Source organism: Orycteropus afer, unplaced genomic scaffold (assembly GCF_000298275.1).
Source record: "Orycteropus afer afer isolate SDZICR_OR568_19922 unplaced genomic scaffold, OryAfe1.0 scaffold00153, whole genome shotgun sequence".
NCBI classification, from domain to species: Eukaryota; Metazoa; Chordata; class Mammalia; order Tubulidentata; family Orycteropodidae; genus Orycteropus; species Orycteropus afer.
Window position 1 is genome coordinate 3,218,180 of NW_006921740.1, and position 24,017 is coordinate 3,242,196.

Genomic DNA, 24,017 nt, shown 5'->3' on the forward strand with positions numbered 1-24,017 from the left:
AAAAAAAAAAAAAAAAAAACCCAGGGATCCGATCCTCTGATCAATCATGAAGATGGCATAGGACTGGGCAGTGTTGTGTTCTGTTGTGCATGGGGTCAGCATGATTTGGAGGCCAACTCAATGGTGGCTAACAACAACATGTTTTATCTGGCCAGAGTAACTCTCCTATCTCTCTCTTTCTCTCTCTCTGAAGCAAACTCCTTTGAGAATTATTACCAAAGCATGTAAAGGTTTGGCTTTGAATTGTTAGTGTTACCTTCAAAGATGGATATTCCCAGTTGAAATTAATCCCCACGTTTAGCTCAGTCCTTGCTGTACAATTGAGGACAAGCTTCTGGCCAACAGACAGCTCAACTCCATGAGAGGGACTCAGAACCACATCATAAATCTTGTATCCTAGAGCAAGTCAATTAGAAAAACAGAAAGTGAAAAGAGAAGCAAATCTGTAACTTGGCACAAATTTCTCAAAAGTTACATTACTTCAAAATATATCATATCATTTTTCTCTGAGGGCCTCACCAATACCTGGGAACTCTCAGGGAAATTACCTACAGAGATGTATAAAACACTGACTCCAGGGCTCAACGGTATTGTAGCTCATGAATGGAAAAGTAGGAAAGTTTGAGTTGTCAACAGCTCTAGGCCAATGGGGCCAGCTTTAGTAAATAACTGAACTTTTCATGAAATACGTATAATTTTAAAAATTGGTGCCATGGAATACTGATTTATTTTCCAGAAAATGTACAACTGTAACGGCATTCTTTTTAATCCTTAGTCTTGGCAAAAAAAAGATAAAAACTCAACTGTACATGGGTTTATTTGGAAGAGAAGAATAGATATAAGGGATTCCCCAATACCATGTCACGAGTTACATTTTTCAACATGCCTTGTCCTTCACTGTACACCTTAGCTTCCAATACCTTAATATATGAGGCCATTCTTTATTCTCTGATAGGAATGATATAGAAAGAAATGGTTCTCTTACCTACAACCACAACGATGTACATAATAGACTGGTAGGTTTCATCATTAATTTTTGCTTCGCAGAAGACCATGCCAGCATAGCTAATCATGTAGCTGGGAATAGTAAAGCCTTTCTTGCTGTCCCAGGAAATTCTGTTGCCATCAGGAACAAATCTTTTTTCTGGATACCTCTGGGTAGTAAAAAGAAATACCAAATATTTGGCTATATGCTTTCTAAAGTGACTCCCACATAAGCTGATTATTAAAAAATTTGTCTTACTTTTAAAAAATGCCGATAGTTTTTTGTTTTATTCATTGTCATTTTAACCCTTCCTAAAGCTATGATGGCATAGTGCCTAGGGCATTTGACTGCAAACCAGAAGGCTGGCAGTTCAAACCCACCAGCCACTCCTCGGAAGGAAGACTGGGAAATCTACTTCCATAGAGATACTGCTACAGAAACCCAAGGAGGGGTCGCTATGAGTTGGAATCAACTCGATGGCAGTGAGTTTGGTTTGGTTTTTGGAAAGAATCTTTAAAACTCATTGTTGGGGGAAAAATAACAAACTCATTGTTGATATTATATTACAAACAGGTTACCCATCTTAATATTAACCTAAAGTTATGAAAAGAGATGCCTGAAGGAGTGTGGGTGGAGCATTGATTAAAGTGCTTGGCTGCTAACTGAAAGTTCTGTGGTTCAAACCCACCAGCAACGCTGCAGGTGGAAGATGTGGCAGTCTGCTCCCATAAAGATGTACAGCCTTGGAAACCCAATGGGGCAGTTCTATTCTGTCCTATATGGTTGTTATGAGGCAAAATAGACTTGATGGCAATGGGAAAGAGATGATTGAAGAAGATATAACTTACTGCACAAAGTGACACGTTGAGGTTTGAAATGGACCCAAGACATGGAATCACCACAGTTTTGTTTTTGTTATCGGTGATGTACACAATTCCATGCTGGTCACTAACAGATGCAATAAATGGTGACCTGTAATCTACAAGAAAATTTAATATTATTAGTTATTTAATGGCATTTGGTCATCTCTCAGGTTCATAAACTCTAACAAGAGAGACAAATGATTAAGAATGATATCTCTTATGAGACAAAGACAGGTTAGTCTGTGGGTAGACATCTGGGTCCAAGAATGTGCTACAGTATATGCTATGAAAAAGGATAGGTAGAGAGTGATAAACAGAGAGACAGGTAGGTAGGTAGGTAGATAGACACATAGACAGAGACAAGTGTTTGTGTGAGTGTGCACGTGTACAAAAAATTTGAAAGAAAAACTCCCAAAATGGAGTTGGCGCCTCTCCCAAGGATCATCAACAAATAGAGCATGTTTTATAGGTTCCACATTTTAACATCTAGATCATTATAATTTTTTTGCAAAATGAAGGAGCATTTACTTTTAAATTTGAACTTAAATCTATACAGTTTACCTACTAATTTAAAATAAATCATATTCTCTCTTTTTAGGAAAATAATTTAAATGCTATGTAAATAAATCAATTGATCCCAAAGGATCTTTCAAATAAACAGAAAATAAATTTCAAGTTTTGAACTCAATTACTCAAGAGAATTTTACATGGACATTTTAAGACTGTGATGACTATAAGATTCGTTATAAAATAATGTTTAATAGATATTGTATGTAGTTTAAGTCATTAAGGCCTTCAATGATAAAAAGCTGAAAAGCCACTGTGCTAAATAAAGACTGAGAAGAAAATGAAAGAGATTTAATATCATTCAAATATGTTCATACAATGTTAATAATCTGCTGGGAAAGTACTCTGTTTCCCAAAGATAGAGATGCTATGGTCTGGGAGTCATGCTGGAAATGTCAGAGAGAGAACAGTTCACACCACTATGCTGAATCCACCTGATGGAGCATTTTTAAAGTGCTTGGTAATAGTCAATCAAAGTGAAGAAAGGGTTAATTAAACCCAGGGGGATAAAGGTAGTTAATTCCCTGTAACAGCAGAAGTTTGATTTCCTTCCCAGCTGGAAAGCACAGAAAGGCAGCCAATCTAGCCTACCACATGCTACAGCCATTATCTTATTGGGGCCAGGTGACCACTTCCTGGCTCCAGCCATTGCTGTCAGCAATGGGGTCAGAAGACTAAGGAAGTAAGGTGGGAACCAGAAGGGACACTAAGGAGAGGTTTACAGAGAATATTTCAATATTGTTTTTCCCATTGTTAAACTTCAAGACCAAAATCTTGGACGACAGCTCAACTCCTAGAATATTATGGCTTAGACAGGAAACAGAATTTGATGGCATACCCAAAGACGGGTAATATACAAATAAACAATGTTAGGGACTGCTACTTCTTAATATTACCTACCTTTCATCCACATGTTATGAAAATATAACATAGCTTGCTTACATTAGTAAGTCTTTGGAAGCTAAATTAACCCTTTGATGTAAGACCAAAGCTATTCAGTAAATCAATTCTATTTCGGTATCCCAAAATAAGGAAATAAACAAAAGAAACCCAACCACCCACCCATCCTCTCAAAATAAAATATTTACTGTAATTCATAAAATGAATTTTCACATGTCTCCAGGTTTCCTGACTTTGGGAGACGGAAATAACGAAATATTATGGGCGAGGCTCATCTTGTAGTATTTCCAGACAGGCTGAAAGCAGGAAATCCTTGCAATCTTCTGAGAAAGCCTGGTCTCCCAAGACGGCCAGATCAAAGGGAGCCAGAAATTCTCAAAGATCTGAGCCTTATCTCTGTCAAATTCTGCAGAGGGGAGGAGGAGGGCACAGAATTCTATCTTGGACCTTGCTTACCTTGGGCAAAACTAATACTTAAATGTTATGCAATCCAGGAGTGAGGACCGTGCTTCGATGTGGCCTATACTTTTCTGCTGCACTCACCTAACTGCATTGTTGAAATGCAAGTGAGGCTGTGCATGTGTATTTCCCAAAGTTGATTAAGTTCCCATTCTATAAAAAAAGATGCTTCTAGAAAAAAAAAAATCTAAGCCATCTTCACCTACCTCAAATCCCCTGGGATGTACAGAGGTATAAAAATGCATAAATAAAAGCTTGTCTTCAATGAAAAGAAAACTATTCAGTACCAAGCAAAATGTGATGTAATTCCTCCCAATTCTTACATTCCCCAAGCTTATATTACAGGAATATCATTGGTTAAGTCAGGTTTTCACAGGAATATTCAGCTAGTATAAGATTTTTGAAGCACAAACGAAAACATAACTCTATTTATAAATACTAAATACGTGTAACATTGTATTTTGCACTGCATGGATGTTAAATCAGTCACTGTGATGCCAATCCCACATTGCAAACCCCTGAATGATTTGACATGTCATCCAAACTCTCAGACTACACATGCCAGGGAAACTTGAAGGGCCTTTTGAAGCAGTGTCTTCATTTGCACCAAGAGCCTGAGATTTTAAAAAATAATAATAATAAAATAGAAGTGGAAAAAGAACAATTCCTATGTACAAAAGAACTTCAGAGTCCTTGCCTATTTCCCTGCATTCCTGGGAAAATCTCCTATGCTGGTGTAGATAATCTATCTCTATAGAAACCTCACCGGAATTCACCCGAGTCTTCCTTCTCAACGATTTCAGTATTTTCTTTTTGTCTCAAACATCAGAAAGCCTCCATAGCCAATTTTGAACACAGAGTTACTTAGGAACAAAGATCAGAACCAAACTATTTGGGCAAAAAAGCTGTAATGGGGGCCCGAGCTCCAGAAGAAGCCAATGCATCTCCCGTCTCAGAAGAAGCCTTAGGAGAAAAGAATTTTGCATTTTCCGGTTGGCAAACAGCCTTTTGTACTCGATTCCTCCTTACGTCTATTGTGTTTTATAACCGGTACATCAACGTGGGAAATTAATTCTATTTAACTACTCACCTTGGACATAGACATAAACGACAGCAGCCATGTCAGTGTCCTGGTAGAAACACTTATAAGCTCCAGTATCATTTCCGATCACTTTAGGAATGGTGAGCGTCTTACAGAAGAAACCGTCACTGCACTCAGTCACCTCCACTCTGTCCTCAGATCCACTCTGATTGTTGGGCCAGAGCCAGTCCAAGTCCCTCTGTCCACTGAAAAATCAATTCCAGGGAGGTATTAATGTGAAATGCCACTATGAGACTGCGTCTAAGGAACCAGAGACACAAAGCTTGGTTGCCAAACTGTTTAGTAAATTACTTAGCAGACAGATACAAAGCCTCCTACCAGAGACGACAGGTTAAATCGGCATATGACAAGATCCAGAAATCACTTACAGAGATTCCTGAGTTTTCTATTCATTCATTCATTCAACACACATTTATTGAGTATGTACTATGTGCCAGACACTGCTAAGGACTGGGGATACACCAGTGAACAAATCAGACAAAAATCAATGCCTTTATGGAATCTCAGTCTAGTTGGAAGAGATAGGCAATTTTTAAAAAAGTAACATTTATTGTATAAAAGGTGGTAATAAGTAATATGGAGAAAAATGCAGAAAAGATAAACAGATGAAGAGTTCAACAGGGAGGGTGCTTGATAATGCTGGCCTTGTGACTGTCAGGAGGAGCAACATCCCATCGTTAGGTGCTATCAAGTCAGCTCCAACTCATAGCAACCCCATCTACAACAGAACAAACATTATCCTCACAATATGGTGGGCCCATTGTTGCAGCCACTGTGTCAATCCATCTCCTTGGGGTCCTCTTCGTTTTCGCTAACCCGCTACTTTTCCAAGCATGATGTCCAGGTAGAGGGAATAGCAAAGGTAAAGGCTCTGAGGAAAGTGCATATCTGGAATATTAGAGAAATAGCATAGAAGCCAGGATAGCCACTTCAGAATGAGAAAAGGGAGACTAAGAGGTGAGGTCAGGGAGGAAAGGCCTACAACTGTCTTTAGGCCACTGTGAGGACCACATTAAAACACAGATTACTAACATTGTACCATTCCTCTGTAACGTCCCAAGAGAGATAGTCAGCCCAAGACAGAGGTAACTTTATTGACCTTTCCTTCAAATTCACATGAAACTGCAGCTACATTTATAAAATTACTTCTAACACATATATACACAGGAACCATTCACCCTCAAGTTGATTCCTACTCATAGCAAACCCATGTGTGTCAGAGTAGAACTGTGCTCCATAGGGTTTTCAGTGGCTGACTTTTCATAAGTAGATTGCCAGGGCTTCCTTCTAAGGTGCCTCTGGGTGCACTTGAACCTTCAACCTTTCCATTAGCAGCCCAGCATTTAACTGTTTGCACCACCTAGGGGCTCCTAACACACTTCTTGGCTTTTCTGGAACCTAAGAAATGTCCATACAGAACTTAAAGAGAGAAGATGGATCTTTGGAGATTTAAAATAATTTGGTTTTGAGGGTGAGTAAGGGAAAAAAACTACTGAGAAATGTATTTGTCTTGAACTAGCAAAGCTAGAGAAACAGCACCACTGTTGCATATCTTCCCAGGGGCTGGGTGTTGGGATCAGAGACCTAATAAGGGGACTGCAGTAGTATCCTTTACACTTTGCAATCTAAAATAGATCTCTGTATCTTTGTGTTGAACACTTGTTTTGTATCAAGTAGGAGGCAATTACAATAAACTGCCCAAAGTTCTGTCTGGATCCCTAGTACTCTTCTCAAAGGGCAACATCTCCTCCACCCATTGTTGCCTCTGCCAAAAACATATTGGTCCTGGGAAGCATTTGGGTCTTCCATGAATAATCACATTAAACCCCAAGGTCTTCCATCTTTCCTCCCAGGGGAGGGGGTGGAAAGAAAAATTTAAAGGCCACTTCTAGTCAAAGAAATTGTTTCCCCAATTAGCAAAAATCAATAGCACAACTTCTTACTAGCAAGTACAAAGACAGGTATTCCAAGACATAGCAAGCCAGAGCATGAAGTCAATTATATTAATGATTGAATAGTAAATTGTCGCAACACTCTGAATTTTATCATGAAATAAAGTTCTTGGATAGGACTAAAAAGATGTCCAAGAGCCATTGTGAGCATAATAAACATGGCCTAAAATTTGTTCAACTCTGTTCTTCATTTATTGAGTTAATATTTATTGAGTATCTACTATACCAATGTTCAGATCATTGGTTGTGAGCATGTGTATATGTGTCTCTGTGTGTGGATGTTCAAGCACCCATGTGTGGGGGCACGTGCATGTGTGTGTATTGGTAGAGGGCAGTAAGAGAAAAATACCAGCAAAATCATCCAGAATTTCAGAAAAAGACATTTCTAATCTTTTCATTATTACATCAGTGCTTAGAAACTTCACTATTCATAAACAATAACTGCAACTATATTATAATTCTGCTGCAATGGAAATTATTTTTCTTTTGATAAACAATGAGTTGTTTAGCCCAGGAAACCTGAATCTAACATGAACCCTTACCTACCTGCAAGTAATTTGAAGAGTTGTATTAGCCATAATTGTAAGTATGTCCTTTTGTATGCTGAGCCTGGGGGGATCGGGAGAAATACTAGGCAAACCTGGAAACAAATGAAATAGATGAATGCAGTTGCCACTAAGGCCCAATAGGAAACACCTTCCATAAACAATACATACTCTACACTTTCAGAGAGCCTCTTCAGCAATTCATTGTGTAGAACTGTGAATTTACTTTTCACCATTCCCAGTAAAAGTTCACAAGCTGTGTCATAACAGGAAGAATGGGCAGATGGTCATAAAGCAGCACAACCGTTCTGCAATTCATGGAGCCAGGGTGGAGTTCCTGTTTCCCTGCATTGCCAACTTCAAGGTCTTACAAAAGAATATGGACATTGAAAGCAAATGAACCTTCCTCTGATGGTCTCACTCCCTTGGGAAAGGACCCACTGACATTTCTTATAAAACATAGGATGCATGCATTTGACTAAACTGCTGATTAATGAACACTCCTTAGAGAGATTTCTATATAGTTCATCCACATACCCTCGGGGGCTGGAGGGGAGTGTCTATGCCTCATTTTTCTTTACCAATTTTCTAGTACACTTCCTCTGCTAACTGAACTGCTGAGGTTAAAATAATGGTGCATAAAAGCTGTTCATTAAAACTGTGTGAGAGGAATTGAAGAGGAAAGAACATTTTCCAATTTCAAATGACATGCATATTAATATATTTTTTCCTCAGAGAACAGGACTTTAAAAATGTAATGCTATTAAATTATCATTAGTGAATGCTCAATTCTTCAACTTACTAATCAAAGATCTTAGCTCATCCTGATACCGAGCTTGAAAAATAAAAAACTTGTCTTTCCCTAATGATTTAAGAAGCTGAAGAGCAACAACAACAAAAATAAATAAATGGGACAGAGTCTCACTATGGATCTTTCCACAGCAAGAAAAGTTTGTTCTCTGTCAACTAAATGTGAAGACCTACCAGGTGTTGAAAAGCATCAAATAAAGAAAATCTGTCCACCATGAACAGATTTAACAGGACATCAACACGGACATAAAGTAACTGATGTTAAAAAAACAGTTGCTTCCAGTTGACTCCATGTCATGGCAACCCCACGTGTCTCCGAGTAGAACTCTGCTACTCAGGGTTTGCAGTGGCTAATTTTTTCAAAGTAGATCACCAGGCCTTTCTTCCAACATACCTCTGGGTGGATTTGAGCAGCCAACCTTGAAGTTAGCTGCTGAGGGAATTAACTGTACATATTAGGATCTACAAAACAGCAGCTTAGAAAGTGTATGATGCTGGGAAGCACCCAAGCTTAATACAGTCCTTAATACACATTAATTAAGAGCAAATGTCTCTGTGGGCCTAAACCAGTATTGACCTTGCTAGGCAAATAAAGAGTGTGAGCAAATACGAGCAAGTAGGAGAGAGTATAGGAGCTCTGGTAGCATAGTGCCTAAAGCACTTGACTGCTAACCAGAGGCTGGTGGTTCAAACCCACCAGCCACTCCTTGGAAGGAAGATGGGGCAATCTACTTCCATAGTGATACTGCCTCAGAAACCCAAGGAGGGGTCGCTATGAGTCGGGTCTGACTCGACAGCAGATAACAACAACAACAAAAGGAAACAGTGTAAGTAAAGAACGTATAAGCAAATATCTAATGCAACCAACCTGTGGACTCCAATGTGAATGACTACAGGTAAAATGAGCAACTGATCACCTATGTCCTCACACACCCGCACAGACATGCAAAATAGATGGCTGATGTAACTGTAGACTTATTGATCATAACATAGTAGAAAAAACAGAAATTAAACTACATTGATAATTCTTAGAAAGTAAATGCCATTAGTACTGACTAGCTGTATTTGATGAAGTGGTTTTTAAATTTTAGGATTTGTCAGAATATCCCTAGGCCTATGAATCTGCATTTTAGCAAGAATGTCAGGTGACTCTGATATACATGGGCTAGGAGCCACTCTTGGACAGCTATTGGTCTGGTTTGTCATGTTCAGTTAATTAGCTAGCCTAAAATAAAAAAGGGAGCTCTGGTAGCATAGTGCCTAAGGTACTTAACTGCTAACCAGAAGGCTGGAGGTTCAAACCCACCAGCCACTCCTCAGAAGGAAGGTTAGGCAATTTACTTTTGTAGTGATACTGCCTCAGAAACCCAAGGAGGGGTCGGTATGAGTCGGTTCCAATTCGATGGCACATAACAACAACAAAAAAATTTTAAAAAAAAAAGAAAAATGACTGCCATCCAGTCAATTCTGACTCATAGCTATCTTCTAGGACAGAGTAGAACTGTCCCATTGGATTTCCAAGGCTATAAATGTTTACAGAAGTAGACTGCCTAATCTTTCTCCCTAGGAGCAGCTAGTGGGTTTGAACCGCCAACCTTTTGGTTAGCAGCTAAATGCTTTAATCACTGCATCACCAGAGCTTCTCTTAACTAGCACAGCACTTTTCAGTTCCATATTTTTCAATATGAAAAAAAACAACTGCCCTCAAAGTTGTTGTTGTTGTTGTTGTTATGTGCCGTCGAGTCGGCCCCGACTCATAGCGACCCCTCCTTGGGTTTCCCGAGGCAGTATCACTACGGAAGTAGGATTGCCCAACCTTCCTTCCGAGGAGTGGCTGGTGGGTTTGAACCGCCAGCCTTCTGGTTAGCAGTCAAGTGCTTTAGCCACTATGCTACCATGCAAATAATAAAGCAAAATGTTTAAAAGTGAAAGAAATGTCTTCCAGTAATGGAGTCTCATTTTGCCTAAGAAAATGAAAATGAAAATTTGCATGAAGCACAGATTTCAAACTTCACCAGGAAACACTAAGTTGAAAAACATGTCAAAAGCAGCAACTTAATACAATTTGCACAATGATCTCAATGAGAAATAAGCCATTATTTGAGCAAATTCATGTGAGAATAAAATGGTAGTAAATGACTAGGCTCAAAACAAGCTATGCTCCCCACCATCACCGAAACAAGAGGCTCTTTACATCATCCTATACTCTGGACACACTTTCCTGTATAAAAATTTTTTAGAAAAGGATATGTTCCCCATTCATAGGAAGCCAAGACAAGACCATCTTGTTCTAGAGACATGTCTACAACAAAAATCTATTCAACAAAGCTATCAATAATAACTTCAAATTCATAATCTGTAGACCAATGCTCTTTTTTTTTTCTCCATGAAGTTTCATTCTTTTTCATTGGCAAGTCTGAGTTCTGCTCTTCAGAAAGTTTTGAAGAAATGACTATCAGAGATACATATCCTTCCACTCAGTAAAAAGCCTTTCTATGTTCAAGTCCCATAACCAATATTAATTAATTTGTGCACTATTAGCCCTTCCAGCTCAAACACAGGAAGGATAAACAACAGTGTCTCTGTTTCTAGAATTTGATGGCACCAATTATAGCCCAATCCAATTAAGTAAGCCACATACTCCAAAAGGGCAACCTCACCATTATTCAGGGCAACCCTATTTCCATTACCACTGCTGCGATGTGAAACACCCCAGGCTTAAAAGCAACTCACTCCTTTGTGGAACACAGAATAATCACATGGCCCAAACCTTCTTTCTCTGCCCATAAAGGGAGGAAAGGATCCTTCTCCGGGTCAAATGAGTGTCCAGGGTGGAGCAGGGCCTGGTGAACCAAGTCATTATTAAGAAAACTCAATAACGGAAGACAGATGATCTTGCTGCTATGAGTAGAAGAGTCTTAAGACACATGATTCCTTCAATATAATAATAAATCCCTAAACATTTGCCTTTTTTTTTTTTTTCTCTCAACCTCATGGAATCTGAGTATCAGTAAATTCTTGCTACAGAGAAGGAGTATCTGTGAAACTTTATAAAAAAAAGTTGTAGCATCAAGGGTGTGTGCGTTCTTAATCCTGAAGGAGACCTCAAGATTTGGTGGCAACGCGAATGGCGCTAAAACTGGGTACCAAGTTCAGTAAACAGACCTTCAGGACTCGGATCTTCTGACTGTGCGCTCACCGCTAGGGCAAAAGCGCTTAAAAACAGGAAGGAAAAAAAAAAAAAAAAAGATTAAAACTTTTTACCAAGGAAAGTGACTGTCACTTAGAGACAGTTGGTTAACCTGTCACAGTCCCAGGGCCAAGCACCAATTTCTCCCACCTCCTCTGCGAGAAAAGCGACGCCCTGAACCGAAAAAAAGAAAGGTTCCCTCTCCCTGGTCGCCACCTCTTAGTGGTAGTGCTCGTTGGGCCGAGCCTAGAGGGAACGGAGGCTGGGGTCACCCCTCCCTTCTAGCGGAGGTAGAGCCCAGTGCACCGTGCGGTGCGCTCGGAACCGCCCGGCTTGCGCTATCCCAAGGACTTCATTCCCCGCACAGCAGCTGCCTGCGGGCGCCCGGGCTAGGATGATGAGCAGAGCCCGGACTTTTCACCGCCTGTTCCTGCCTAAGGGGGCACCTCCTGCTCTCCTGCCCCGAGTGCTTTCCCATCCTCTCCTCCAGGAGCCCGAGGGTGCGTCGGCTCGCAGGACACTCTCCAGCGGAGGCCCCTGCGGGAGTCAAAACTCGTGGAAAAGGCACCATTTTAGAGCTTAGGAGACCACCTACACGCTAGGAGATCTTGGGCATGTCTCTGAACCTCAGTTTCCCCGCTGGTAAATGAAAGAGTACAATGTGTCAAGTCCCTTCCAACTCTGCAGCTCTACGAGTCAAAGTTAGATCGGACCTCCACGTCCTCCCAGATCCGCATCTCTCCGCGCGCACCCGAGATCTTCTCCTCCCTTCCAGGGAACGGGCTCCTTACCCACAGAGGCAGCCCGGCTCTCCATGCACAACCACAGAGCTATGCCCAGGAGCGCCTTGCGCTCCATCCTGCACTTGGCGCCGGCGCAGTGCCCAGAACTCGGGCACCGGTTCTCTCTCCCGCCTGCGGGGTGAAGAAGGCGCGGAACCCGACGCGCTCCGCAGCGCACCACCCCGGAGCGCCGGAGGCGAGTGTGCCCCAGCCCGGCAGCGGCTGGCGGAGAGTCTGCGGGTGCCGGTCGGATAGGAGATCCTGACTGCAACACCGATTCTGGGCTTTCCGCAGCTTCCAAGTGATGCCTAGGGCAGAGGAAACGCAGGAGCCACACAGCTTCACTCGCCGGGAGTCCTGGGACTCAGCGAGGGGTGGGAATGGGGCCGACACTGTAGACCGAGGGGGCGGGGCGAGGTGAGGCGGGGCAGCGGACCGAGCTTCTCTAAGCGCCAGGCCCCGCCCCTCACCCCGCAGGGCTGGGTGTTTCCGGGGCTCGCGGGCCTGGATCCCGCCCTCCCCAACACCCACTACACATCCCCACCTCTACACCTGCCGGGGGCTGCACCTAGCTCGGCGCAACAACTTAGTTTCTGATGGAAACTAAGTAAAGGGCTGGGAGTCACTTGGGGCACTTGCGGGCCCCGAGGTACTGACGAGTCTCTGCGAGAACGCAACAAGGGGCGGCTTCGCGTCTCAACTTTTTGATCAGATTGGAGCCACCAGGAAGACACAGATACTGAGACAAAGCATGTCTGGGGTCGCAAACCTTCTGTGAATGTAGACAGTACGAATGTTTTGTTTAGCCAGCACAGCTGTACTTTGAAATTCTGAATGTCTTTAGTCAGGAAATATCCTTCCCCAGTTCTCCAAAATTAACACGACTTCAAAAATTAGAAATTACCTGCCTAGCTTCAGAATGCTTTCAAGTTTGCGACTCCTAACTAGCTCCGAGGCAAAAACTTATAGTCCGGCTCCAGGGAGCTAGAGGTATGGAGGCTCCTGCGTACCCATGGTGCGAGGGGCGTCCATCCCTGGCTTTAAGCTCTCAAGAAAGGCCTTTTTGTCTCCAGTGTTACTCAACAAGGAGCCCCCAGCCTGATTCTGCTTGGAACTCTTAACCAGGCCCCTTTTCATACCGCGAGCTTCCTGCCAAGACACCCTGACGCTGAACGCAAAGAGGCTTACTCGTCAGAGGGTCTTACCTGAAGAGCAAGGAAGAGAAAGCTCCCAGACCTTGGGCCCCCAGGACCTTTTGAGACCAAACCTCACAACTTTCTTAGAGAGTGTAGACTGTGGCGCTGTTTATAAAGGAACCAGCATCTCCTGACCACATTTGTTCCTTCTTGTTTTCTATTTCTCCCTACACCAGGGAAGTGACATCATATTTTCTCTAACTTCATTAAATCATCAAATGGTCCCTAAACCAAAAAACAAATCAAACCAATCCCGTTGCCATCGAGTTGATTCTGACTCATAGCGACCCTGTGGGATAGGGTAAAACTGCCCCCATAGGATTTCCAAAGCTGTAAACCTCAGTGTGAGTGGACTGCTCCACCTTTCAGAAACCTGCAGAGCTGCAAGAACCACCCCAGTTGGGTTAGCAACCCACCTCTTAACTACTGCACCCCCGTTGTTGTTGTTATATGCCATCTAGTCGGCCCGACTCATAGCGTCCCCTCTTTGGGTTTCCGAGGCAGTATCACTACTGAAGTAGATTGCCCAACCTGCCTTCCGAGGAGTGGCTAGTGGGTTTGAACCGCCAGCCTTCTGGTTAGCAGTCAAGTGTCTTAGGCACTGCACCACCAGGGCTTCTTAAATGTCCCCTAACTTCATTAAATCATCAAATGTCCCCTAAATTCATTAAATTGGCAGCTCTCAACTCCCTCTGTCTTTTACTCACAAGGTGCATCCAAGTGCATTTTAATACCAACTGAAAGGACTACTCTCTAGCAAGATGAAGAGGCAGAATTTTGCCCTACATTTAGTCCAAAACCCTCCTTCTGAAATACACAATCAACATAAAGTATCATTTTCTTCCACTACTAAAAAATTATTATTCTACTTTTCCAAGTTGATTCGAATATTTTAACTTAGTAAGTATAATGAATGCATATGGTTAATTTTTTTTCCAAAAATTATGAAAAGATTTACAGTGAACTGACCTTCCTTCTCTCAAAAGAGGCAAGTATTTTGACCAGTTTCCTTTTTCTAAGCAAGGAGCTCTGGTGGCATAGTGGTTAAAATATCCTGTTGCTAACCAAAAGGAACTCTGGTGGTGCAGAGCGTAGGGCATTTGACTGCTAATCAGAAGGTTGGTGGTTCAAACCCACAGCCATTCTGCAGAATGAAGATGGGGCAATCTACTTCTGTAAAGATTTACAGCCTTGGAAATCCAGTAGGGGTCACTATGAATTGTAATCGACTTGATGACAGTGGATTTGGTTGTTTTGTTTAACCAAAAGTTCGGAGATTTGAACTCACTAATTCTCTGCCAGAGGCTTCCATGATTTACAGCCTTGGAAACCCTATGTAGCAGTTCTACTCTGTCCTAAAGGGTTGCTATAAGTAGGATTTGATGGCAGTGTTTTGTTTCTTTTTTCCCAAGCAAATTCTGTACTCTTATAAGCATATGTATATTAATCACCAGTGGCATCACTAAGGGAGGGGGGGGGGGGTGACACTGTCAGAGGGGGTGACACGAAAAGGACTGTCCAAAAATTTTATGTAATGTTTCAGCAGACATTTATTGTTTATTATATTTAAAAAAAAAACCTTTAAGTAGTTAAAACAAAACATTTTTCATAAGCCCAGTTTATATGTATTAATGTACCTACAAAGCTCAAGCTCTGTGCTAGTTTACTTTCTTAGCCTTCAGTTGTGCTCTGGTCAAAGCTGTCATTACCCAATTACAATGATGCTTCCAATAACATGGTTTCATCTGCTCTCAGTGACAAGTGCACACTGTTATTTTCCTTGCAGCCAAGGTTTTTATAGTTGCTGATTTTGTCAAATTTTCTGGTATTTAGCTACAATGTTATGGTAAGTAGTATTTGTGACTTTATCAATAACTTTTTTTGAAAATTAAGTAGTAACTGAAGGAAAAGAAGAAAAAACGCAGAAGGCTTTCTTGTTGTTGTTGTTAATGTGCCTTGGAGTCAGACCCAACTCATAGCGACTGACCCCTCCTTGGGTTTCTGAGGCAGTATCACTACGGAAGTAGATTGCCCAATCTTCCTTCTGAGGAGTGGGTTTGAACTGCCAGCCTTCTGGTTAGCAGTCAAGTGCTTTAGGCACTACGCCACCAGAGCTCCTTTTTTAGTGACTAGTAATGTTGTAACTGATAATGTAAATCAACGTAGAAAGGTTTTCAAACCAAGATTACTCATATAATCTAAGAAAGATTACATTTAAACAATTTATAATTATATTTATCACATATTATTCTATGATTAAAATTGATAATAAACATTACTAAATATGCTGTGGAGCTCTGGTGGCATAGTGCCTAAGGCATTGGACTGCTAACCAGAAGGCTGGTGGTTCAAACCCACCAGCCATTCCCTCATAAAGAAGGTTGGGCAATCTACTTCCATAGTGATACTGCCTCGGAAACCCAAGGAGGGGTCTCTATGAGTTGGATCTGACTCGAGGGCAAAGGAGTTTTAAATATGCTGTATGATGTGGTATGGGAAGAGGCCAATCCATGGAGGTAGGGGCAACACAAAGGTAGGGTGACACCAACCCTAGTGTTGGCACTGTTAATCACCTTCCCTTTTCCACAAATGGTAACCAAACTCACTGCCGTCAAGTCGGTCCTGACTCACAGCGACCCCTCCTTGGGTTTCCGAGGCAGTATCAGTACGGAAGTAGGTCACCCAATCTTCCTTCCGAGGAGTGACTGGTAGTAGCCCTGATAGAAATGTTGTTTTGAATCTTGGCTTTTTTCACTTTCATATGTACACTGGAGATCACATCAATCCTCAGAGCTCTATTTCATTCTTTTTAATGGTACCATGATGTCCTACTCTGTAGATGAACTTTTCATTACCTACAAAGTGTTGGAGGATTTTATTGGGAGAGGACTTTGAGGAAACTCGCAGGTATTTTCCTGATAGACCTAAGAAGTAAAGCAGAATGGGCTCTAGCAGAGTTGGATAAGGTGGAGGGAGATGGAAGGTGGTTTGAAGAAGGTCATTTTTCTCCATCTCCATCTCCATCTCCATCTCCATCTCCATCTCCAGACAGTTGTCTGTCAGCCTTATTTACAATTCACAGCACTTCCTCTTCCCTGTCTCACTTACAAAGATAGTGTCTACTCCTCCAAATGCAAACCAGAGGCTGCAGGCCCATGGTAATAGCCCCCTTCAGATGTCTTGGGGGAAATGATGCATCTTTGATGGCTACGAGATCAGAAATTGGCAAAGTCTCAATGAAATCATTCTACCGCATTCCCTCCCACACAGCAATCAAAAGTGGCTTGTGTTCATGAAAAATGACAAAGTCAGTTAAAAAAAAAAAAAAAAGTGTGTTGCATGTGCAACACTCACTGCAAAGGAGTGATTTTGTAAGCTAATCTGGCAGTACAGGTATGGCCACCCTCTAGCACAGTGTCTCAAGAGGGTTTAATGCTCCATAGATGGTATTCAGACACACTTCTGCAGAGAAGCAGCAGAGAGCAGTGGCTAAGCTCACAGACACTGGGCCTACACTGCTTGTGTGTGACCCCCAACTCTACCACTTACTATCTATGTGAGCTTGACCAAATTACTTATTGCTTATGTACAAAACACAAAAGATGATCATAGTACCTTCTCCACAGAGTTTTTGTAAGAATTAAATTGTGTGATTACTACGTGCAAGGAACTGAGAATAGGACCTAGCACCTGGTAAGCATAGGCGGTAAGCACCTGAAACACATCAAGTATCCCGCAAAGGTTAGTCATACTGCAATGCATCTACATCTAACCTGCAATAAGCCTCATCCATTCAGTAACAGTTTTTGAGCACCTACTATGTACTAGGAACTGGTATTACAATAGTGAAAATAAAGGCACTATGAGCATAAATAACGAAGACACTAATGGTTCAGTGGTAGAATTCTTATCTTCCATGAGGAAAAACCAGGTTTGATTCTCAGACAATGCATTTCATACTCATCTGTCAGTGGAGATTTGCATGTTAATATGACAGTGAAGAGATTTCAGCAGAGCTCTTAAAGTAAGATGGACTATGTAGAAAGGCCTGCTGATCCAAACATGACCAGCCATCACAGCAGCTTCACCCAGAGTAAATTCAGCTTCATCGCAAATACTGGATATCTCCAGCTATCTCTCTGGGCTTATGCACACAGAATACACATTGCTCATATCACCAAAACATATTGAATAAATGATACCCCATGACCCCCAAATTTGATTCCATCAACATCACCAACACTTTAGATTTCAAATCTTGAAAAATAAATAGGAAGTTAGTGATTGTGAAAGCTGGATGATTGGTTCATTTTAGTATTCTCTCTATTTTTTGTATATTTGAAATTTCCATGATAAATTATTTCTTTTTTAATTAATTAAAGTCAAAGAGATGCTTGGTCCACTAACTTTTCCACTGTCAGAGTCTTTATACGGTGAAAACACAAATTGGGAGTGCCAGTGAGCTAATCTTTTCATCACTGTAGGCATCAGTTTCCTCACTTGCAAATGAGAGTGATAACTCCTGCCTTGTCTAACTCAGGGATTATTATGAGGCTCAAATGAGATAATCTCATGAAATTGCTCTGTAAACCGTAAAACACTTCATACTCATGGTTATATTAATAATATTCCTCAACAGATGTTTAAACTTTTCCTGCCAGTACTTGTTAAAAGATCTTTAATTGGCTGGCTGATTATGTCTTCCACACATACCCTCTCATCTGAAAACAGTTTTCAACACTAAGAATCAACTGTTCATGGTGATGGTTGAACAATATGATTAATATAATTAATGCATTGAACTGTACATGTGAAGATTATTAAAATGGCAAGTATTTTGTTACCTGTATATTTACCACAATAAAAAATAAAATATTAACTGTTCAAAAGTACGGCCTTTCATTCTTTGACATATTCTTTCTATATGTCAATGAAATAAGTATACAGATAGAGAAGTGATGTACATATATATATGTGCACAACAGAAAATTCTGTAGACAATGAAGAAGGATACACATCATACAATTATCTACCACAGAGAAACAGTTGAAGTGGAGAGGTAGGTGAATGGGAACTTGTACTTTTTACTTCATATGTTTCAATAACATATCTTCAAAAGAAGAAAACATCACATTTACAAGTAAAAAATATAAATCAAGATCAACTCTCTTTTCTACTGACTTACATTCACAAACATTACCACTTATTGGTTATATATCTGTATAGCATTTTTCTTTTTATTTACTTCATTTAATTTGTGTCCAGTATTGGCATATTTTATAACTTACTAGAACCTGGAACTACCTTACCAGATGTTGGTTCAGTTTCATGATCCATCCATATTCATGACTATTGTGTCTCAAGAGATCATGAGTGTACCCTTTATCTTTCATTGACCATCTTTTTCCTATACCCAGGTTTACTTTACTCCCTGTGTAGTTTATATTTTTTACTTAAATTCAAAATATGTTTTTATGTTAAAGGAATAAAAGGTCATGTCACCATATTCTAGTAAATATTTTTGCATAATAAATATATTAAAATCCATTATGCCCAGTCTTGCCATGGATATTTCATAGCCTTACCTTCCAATAATTTTGAAATTAACTCCCCATCCTTTTTTGTGAAACAGATTAAACAGAACTTCATTATTTGCCATGTACAAAAGAAAATAATCTCAAATACTGTAATTACATATGTATAAATTACCTCCCAAAATCTCCCATAAAGTGATAAATATAACAATAAAAATTTGTAAAAGCCAAGAGGTATTAAGCATCCAAGACAAATTTCTTGCATGCATATACAAATAGTTCCTTTTTGGGGGACTGATATCTTTCAAATGAAGGGGCTGAATGAATCAATGCCATTGGCTTCATCTGCCTCTCCATGATGATCATTTCCATTTTCTACACATGTGAAAGGCTGAAAGTGAAGTAAGAGAGTTGTTCTGGGACACATGAGCAAGGAAAAAAAGGCAGATAGTAAGATCTCTCCCTTGTGCACCCCAGGAATCTCTGCCAAACTGGATCTTCACCACCTACTTAAATCCAAAAACCACTGCTCTTCGCTCACAAATAAAACCAGTCACTTCCATAAGGAAAATCGTGTAGTGTGTTAGGCATTTCTTTTCTAGCATGGATCTTTTATTTTTGGTCCTTTTTCCTCCTGGACATTTTTTATTTATCCTTCAATACCCAGCTCACATATCCTTCCCAAGTGATATGTTTTAAACTTTTTAGCTTTCTTTTTCACTCAGAAGAAATAGGCAGAGGCTGTATCTTACCTGAGCAGGCTGTTGAGTTTAGGAGGATCATTGTTAAGTTGTAATAAGAATGGTGAAGTGCCAGACAATGGCATTTATTTAATAATACTTTGTACACTATAGATTTATTATAGTATGTCTAATTAATAAAAATATTGTCAAAAATCCTGTAAATTTAAGATTATATATGCTATCTATGTAAGCTATCCTAAAACACTTGACTGCTAACCAGAAGGCTGGTGGTTCAAACCCAGCCCCTCCTCAGAAGGAAGACTGGGCAATCTACTTCCTTAGAGATACTGTCTCTGAAACCCAAGGAGGGGATGCTATGAGTTGAGTCGACCAGACGGCGGTGAGTTTGGTTTTTGGTTTTTATGTAAGCTGTACTTTATATGATCATTCTTAAATTTGCATCTAAATAATAATTATATTTAATAAATAGAACCACAGTTATACTGACTTCACACTTTATCCCAAATATATTCATATGGACTATTACATTATTAACTGAACTAGGAAATTACATTCCTTTTCTTTTACAACCATAACATTTATATAATAGGGTATATGGTAATACAGGCATATGTTTACGTGAATGTTTTTTCCTCAAAAGCAGGGATAAAATCTAATTCATTCTGTATCCCCACCAACTAACACAGTCTCTGTGCATAGTCATCTGTCAATAGTTTAATAAAGTTCAAATTATTTTTGTCATTTCCATTTCTGTTGCTTTCTCTTCCTGTGTGGTTTTGTTGTTGTTTATTTGTTTCACATAATCACATTCCACTCAGGTATTCATCAAGAGTGTCTTTATAGAGATCAACTGACTTGGAGTAACTAGGACTATACAATGTCAACATAGACATGAACAGATTGAAAGAATTCTTAATTTATTAAGCAGTGAGAACTGGAGGTTTGGTTTGTTTTTTTTTTTTTTCCTTTTTTGAATAATGAACAAAAAGAAATAGACAGTCTGTAACATTTGCATGTACTATACAAGAAATGTGTGACTCTTGAATTTCACGTCTGTGCCATTTGCAGATTGTAACCATTTTCCAGTGAATTAATACCATCTTTACTCTTAAAAGCTCATCAAGTTTTCAAAGGACAAAGTAGTTAAAAAAAAAAAAAAAAAAAGCTTTTATTTTTCAGAGAAGTTTTGCAGATTACTAGTCCCAGAAAGGATATATGCTCTAGAATATTAGTTGTATTAGTTTGCAGTATTGCTCACACTTTTTTAGAATAAAGATAGCATTTCCCAGTAACATTGCCTCACCAGGATGAAGGACTAGTCAATGACAGCAGAAAAGCTTTATGTTCTTTGTATATAAATTTAGTCTCCGGAGTTTCCAAAACATTAGTGAGTCCCTTGAGGCACAAATAAAAACTCTCTGTTTGAGCAAACAGTGTTTCTGAATGTTCATTTCTAATATATCACCGCCTTAGTACATACAATAAAACCAAACAAAGCAACTCACCAAGAAGCACCTCACACAGAGAGAAATGTTGAAGTAAAATGAAAAGTACAACTTCAGGTCTAATTGATAGTCATCCAAAAATTCGTCAGGCTGGGTATAGGCAAATGAAGGGCCATAAGGGAGTCATTTCATGCATCCGACTACATAACATAATTAGAAGTTCCAGATGTGGAGAAAATGAGTCTTGTAACAAAACAACACATCAAAAATATTAGACTTTAAAATGGTCTATGGATGTGTACAAATACTCTGAAACATTCCTTATCCCGGGAAAACCTGACCTTGTTTCATCCTAAAGCTATTTAGTCTGTTACTTTTAAGGGCCCTTCATGAGAATAGTTCTTTAAAGAGAATCCATCCCTCACGTTGTCTCAAAGACAGAAGTGTCTTCTCTGATTCTGACCCTGCCCAAAATTTTCACAACTTCAACCCTGTTATCCATGCTCCTCTTGAAGCTGAGTTTTTGTTGATGCTTGTAACACTGTAATCTCCTACCTATCCAGTCAGTGCTCTTCACTGGCTAGGCTCTGTTGTCCATCACTTAGTCTCCATATTTGTTCTTGGTAACCATCCTTTGTCCTCTTCCATGCCTTTCTCAGGGTCTTCATTCCTCCTTTGTGCCTTCAACTACATTGTTTATGGGGATAATTTGCAAAATTACTATCTATGGCCATGATATTCTACTGTAGTTCCAGACACTAAGCTCCAACGCTTCCTGAACACCCCTATGTCTAAGTTCCTCCAATCTCTAAAACTTAAGGTGTCCAAAACCAAACTCCTGGTCTTTTCACTCCTATACTGTCTCCTTTAGCTTTCCCAAGCTGAGAGTCCTTCCAGATGGTTCTATTCTATACCTTGGATCCATGTCATTCCCCTGTCTTTTCTTTTCCACCTAAATCCAACCTCGTCTACATTTTCTCTACATTTCTCATATATGTCCCCTATTTTCATTCTCATTGCCACAGCTCTGATTTATAACCATCTTGCCTTTGTCCTGGAATATTCCAATCTATCCATCACTCTACTACCAGAGTTATCTTCCTAACACACAAGGTTGAACTGATCTACACCTTTGATGGTTTGCATGCACAGAGCATCAGGCCTCAGATCCTAAGCCTGGTTTTCAAAAGCTTCATTCTTTGCCTGCTTCTTGTATTTCCTTCTTACTTGCAAGCATACTACATGTTGTTGTTAGCTGCCATCAAGTTGGCTCTGACTCATGGCTACCCCGTGTACGACAGAATGAAACATTGCCCAGTCCTGCACTATATTCATGACTGTCGGTATATTTCAGTTCATTGTTGTGGCTACTGTGTATCTTAAGTGGCCTAGGAAAGGACCCTAGTGGTGCAGTGGTTAAAAGTGCTTAGGCTGCTAACCAAAAGTTTTGCAGTTTGAACCCACCAGCTGCTCTATAGGAGAAAGATAAGGCAATCTGCTTCCATAAAGAACACAGCCTTGGAAACTCTGTGGGACAGTTCTACTGTGCTCTATATGGTCAGTATGAGTTGAAATCAACTTGATGGTAACAGGTCTGCCTTAGGGAACTCATCTTCCAACACTATATCCAACAATATTCTATTGTGATTCATGGACTTTTCATTGGCTGATTTTCAGAAGTAGATTACCATATGTTTTTTCCTATCCCTCTTTGTTTGGAAGCTCCCCTTAAAGCAGTCCCACCAGGGGTGTTTTTCTGGTATTTGAAATACCACTGACAAAGCATCATGGCAACATACAATCCACCACAGTATGACAAAATAACAGATTAACAAATTAACATACCCCCTATTCCAACCATATAGAGTTCATTGTTCATTCCTAGAAAATGATTTATACTCTATTGTCTCTAGGTTTATATGTTAAATGTGTTCTGTTTAACTAGAATGTACTTTACTTCAATATCTGCTTATAAGAGTCTAGTCTCCCTTACAACTAGACCCCAATAAGTCTCCTTAATCTCATCCCGTCGCTATGTGAACTGCTCTCTCTTTCTTTGCAACATTCAGGATTCCATGGGTTGTAAGCAACAGAAAAACCAACTCAGACAAGCTTAAATGTATAGGATCATGCTGTAAGTTATAGGCTGGCTTTAGACACAGCTTTATCCGGAGTCTCAGTGTGTCATCTTTCTATTTTTCTGTATGATTTTCTCAGCCCTGTCCTCAGGCTCTCCTCACAGTAAGGGGAAAAAAAATAGCTATCCATCCTCACTACACACTGTCCACAGAAAGAGAAAATGTCTGTGCTAGCAGCTCTTGAGAAATAAAGAAGAAGACATTTTCCCTTTAGCGTGTATCTTGCCTCTCATTGGCCTTCCTCTAAACCAGTTGCCAAGGGTAAGAAGGATCCTAGGCCAATCAGAACCTCACCTGCATCTAAGAGTGAAATCACTCACACCAAAACCACATAAATGAAATGCTGGAAGGGACAGCCTCCAAAGAAAATTGTGAAGGTTTTTGGACAAAGCAAGGATAAATAGATATTAAGGTGGCAAGCGACTAGTGACCACTACACTCTCCATGCCACAAGAAATCATTATTCAATATCTGTTATAGTATTTATGATATTATAGCTTATATAAGTTTAGTATTTGGATATGTATGTCTGTCTCCCTTACTATATTATGAGATTGAGGACAGGTTTAGTGTGGTTTTCATATATCCTTAATCTAAATTTCCAGTTAAAGGAAAGAAAGCTTTTCATTCTTCCTGTGAAGTATTTCTTCCTCATTCAACTATCATAATAATAACTAACACTTACTGAGTCACCATGTGCCAGGCCCTGATGTAAGCACTTTACATGTATTGACTCCCTTAATCCTCATCGCCAACTCATAAGATAGGGAATAAAAACAAAACAGTTGCTGTCAAGTTGATTCCAACTTACAGCAGCTCCAATTACGTCAGAGTGGAACTGTGCT

At 40.1% G+C, this 24,017-nt stretch overlaps 1 protein-coding gene across 1 annotated transcript in view; it reads right to left on the reverse strand.

Moving 5' to 3' along the window:
* Positions 1-12,302, reverse strand: part of KDR (kinase insert domain receptor) — a 51,867-nt gene extending 39,565 nt beyond the window's left edge. The window contains exons 1-6 of the mRNA XM_007946209.2: positions 12,165-12,302; positions 7,375-7,468; positions 4,865-5,061; positions 1,834-1,964; positions 986-1,154; positions 257-396 (exon numbers count right to left, since the gene is read on the reverse strand). Of these exons, the coding sequence (XP_007944400.1) occupies positions 257-396; positions 986-1,154; positions 1,834-1,964; positions 4,865-5,061; positions 7,375-7,468; positions 12,165-12,231 (798 nt within the window). The 5' untranslated portion in view covers positions 12,232-12,302. The remainder of the gene's footprint in view (positions 1-256; positions 397-985; positions 1,155-1,833; positions 1,965-4,864; positions 5,062-7,374; positions 7,469-12,164) is intronic.
* Between the last annotated feature and the right edge of the window lie 11,715 nt (positions 12,303-24,017).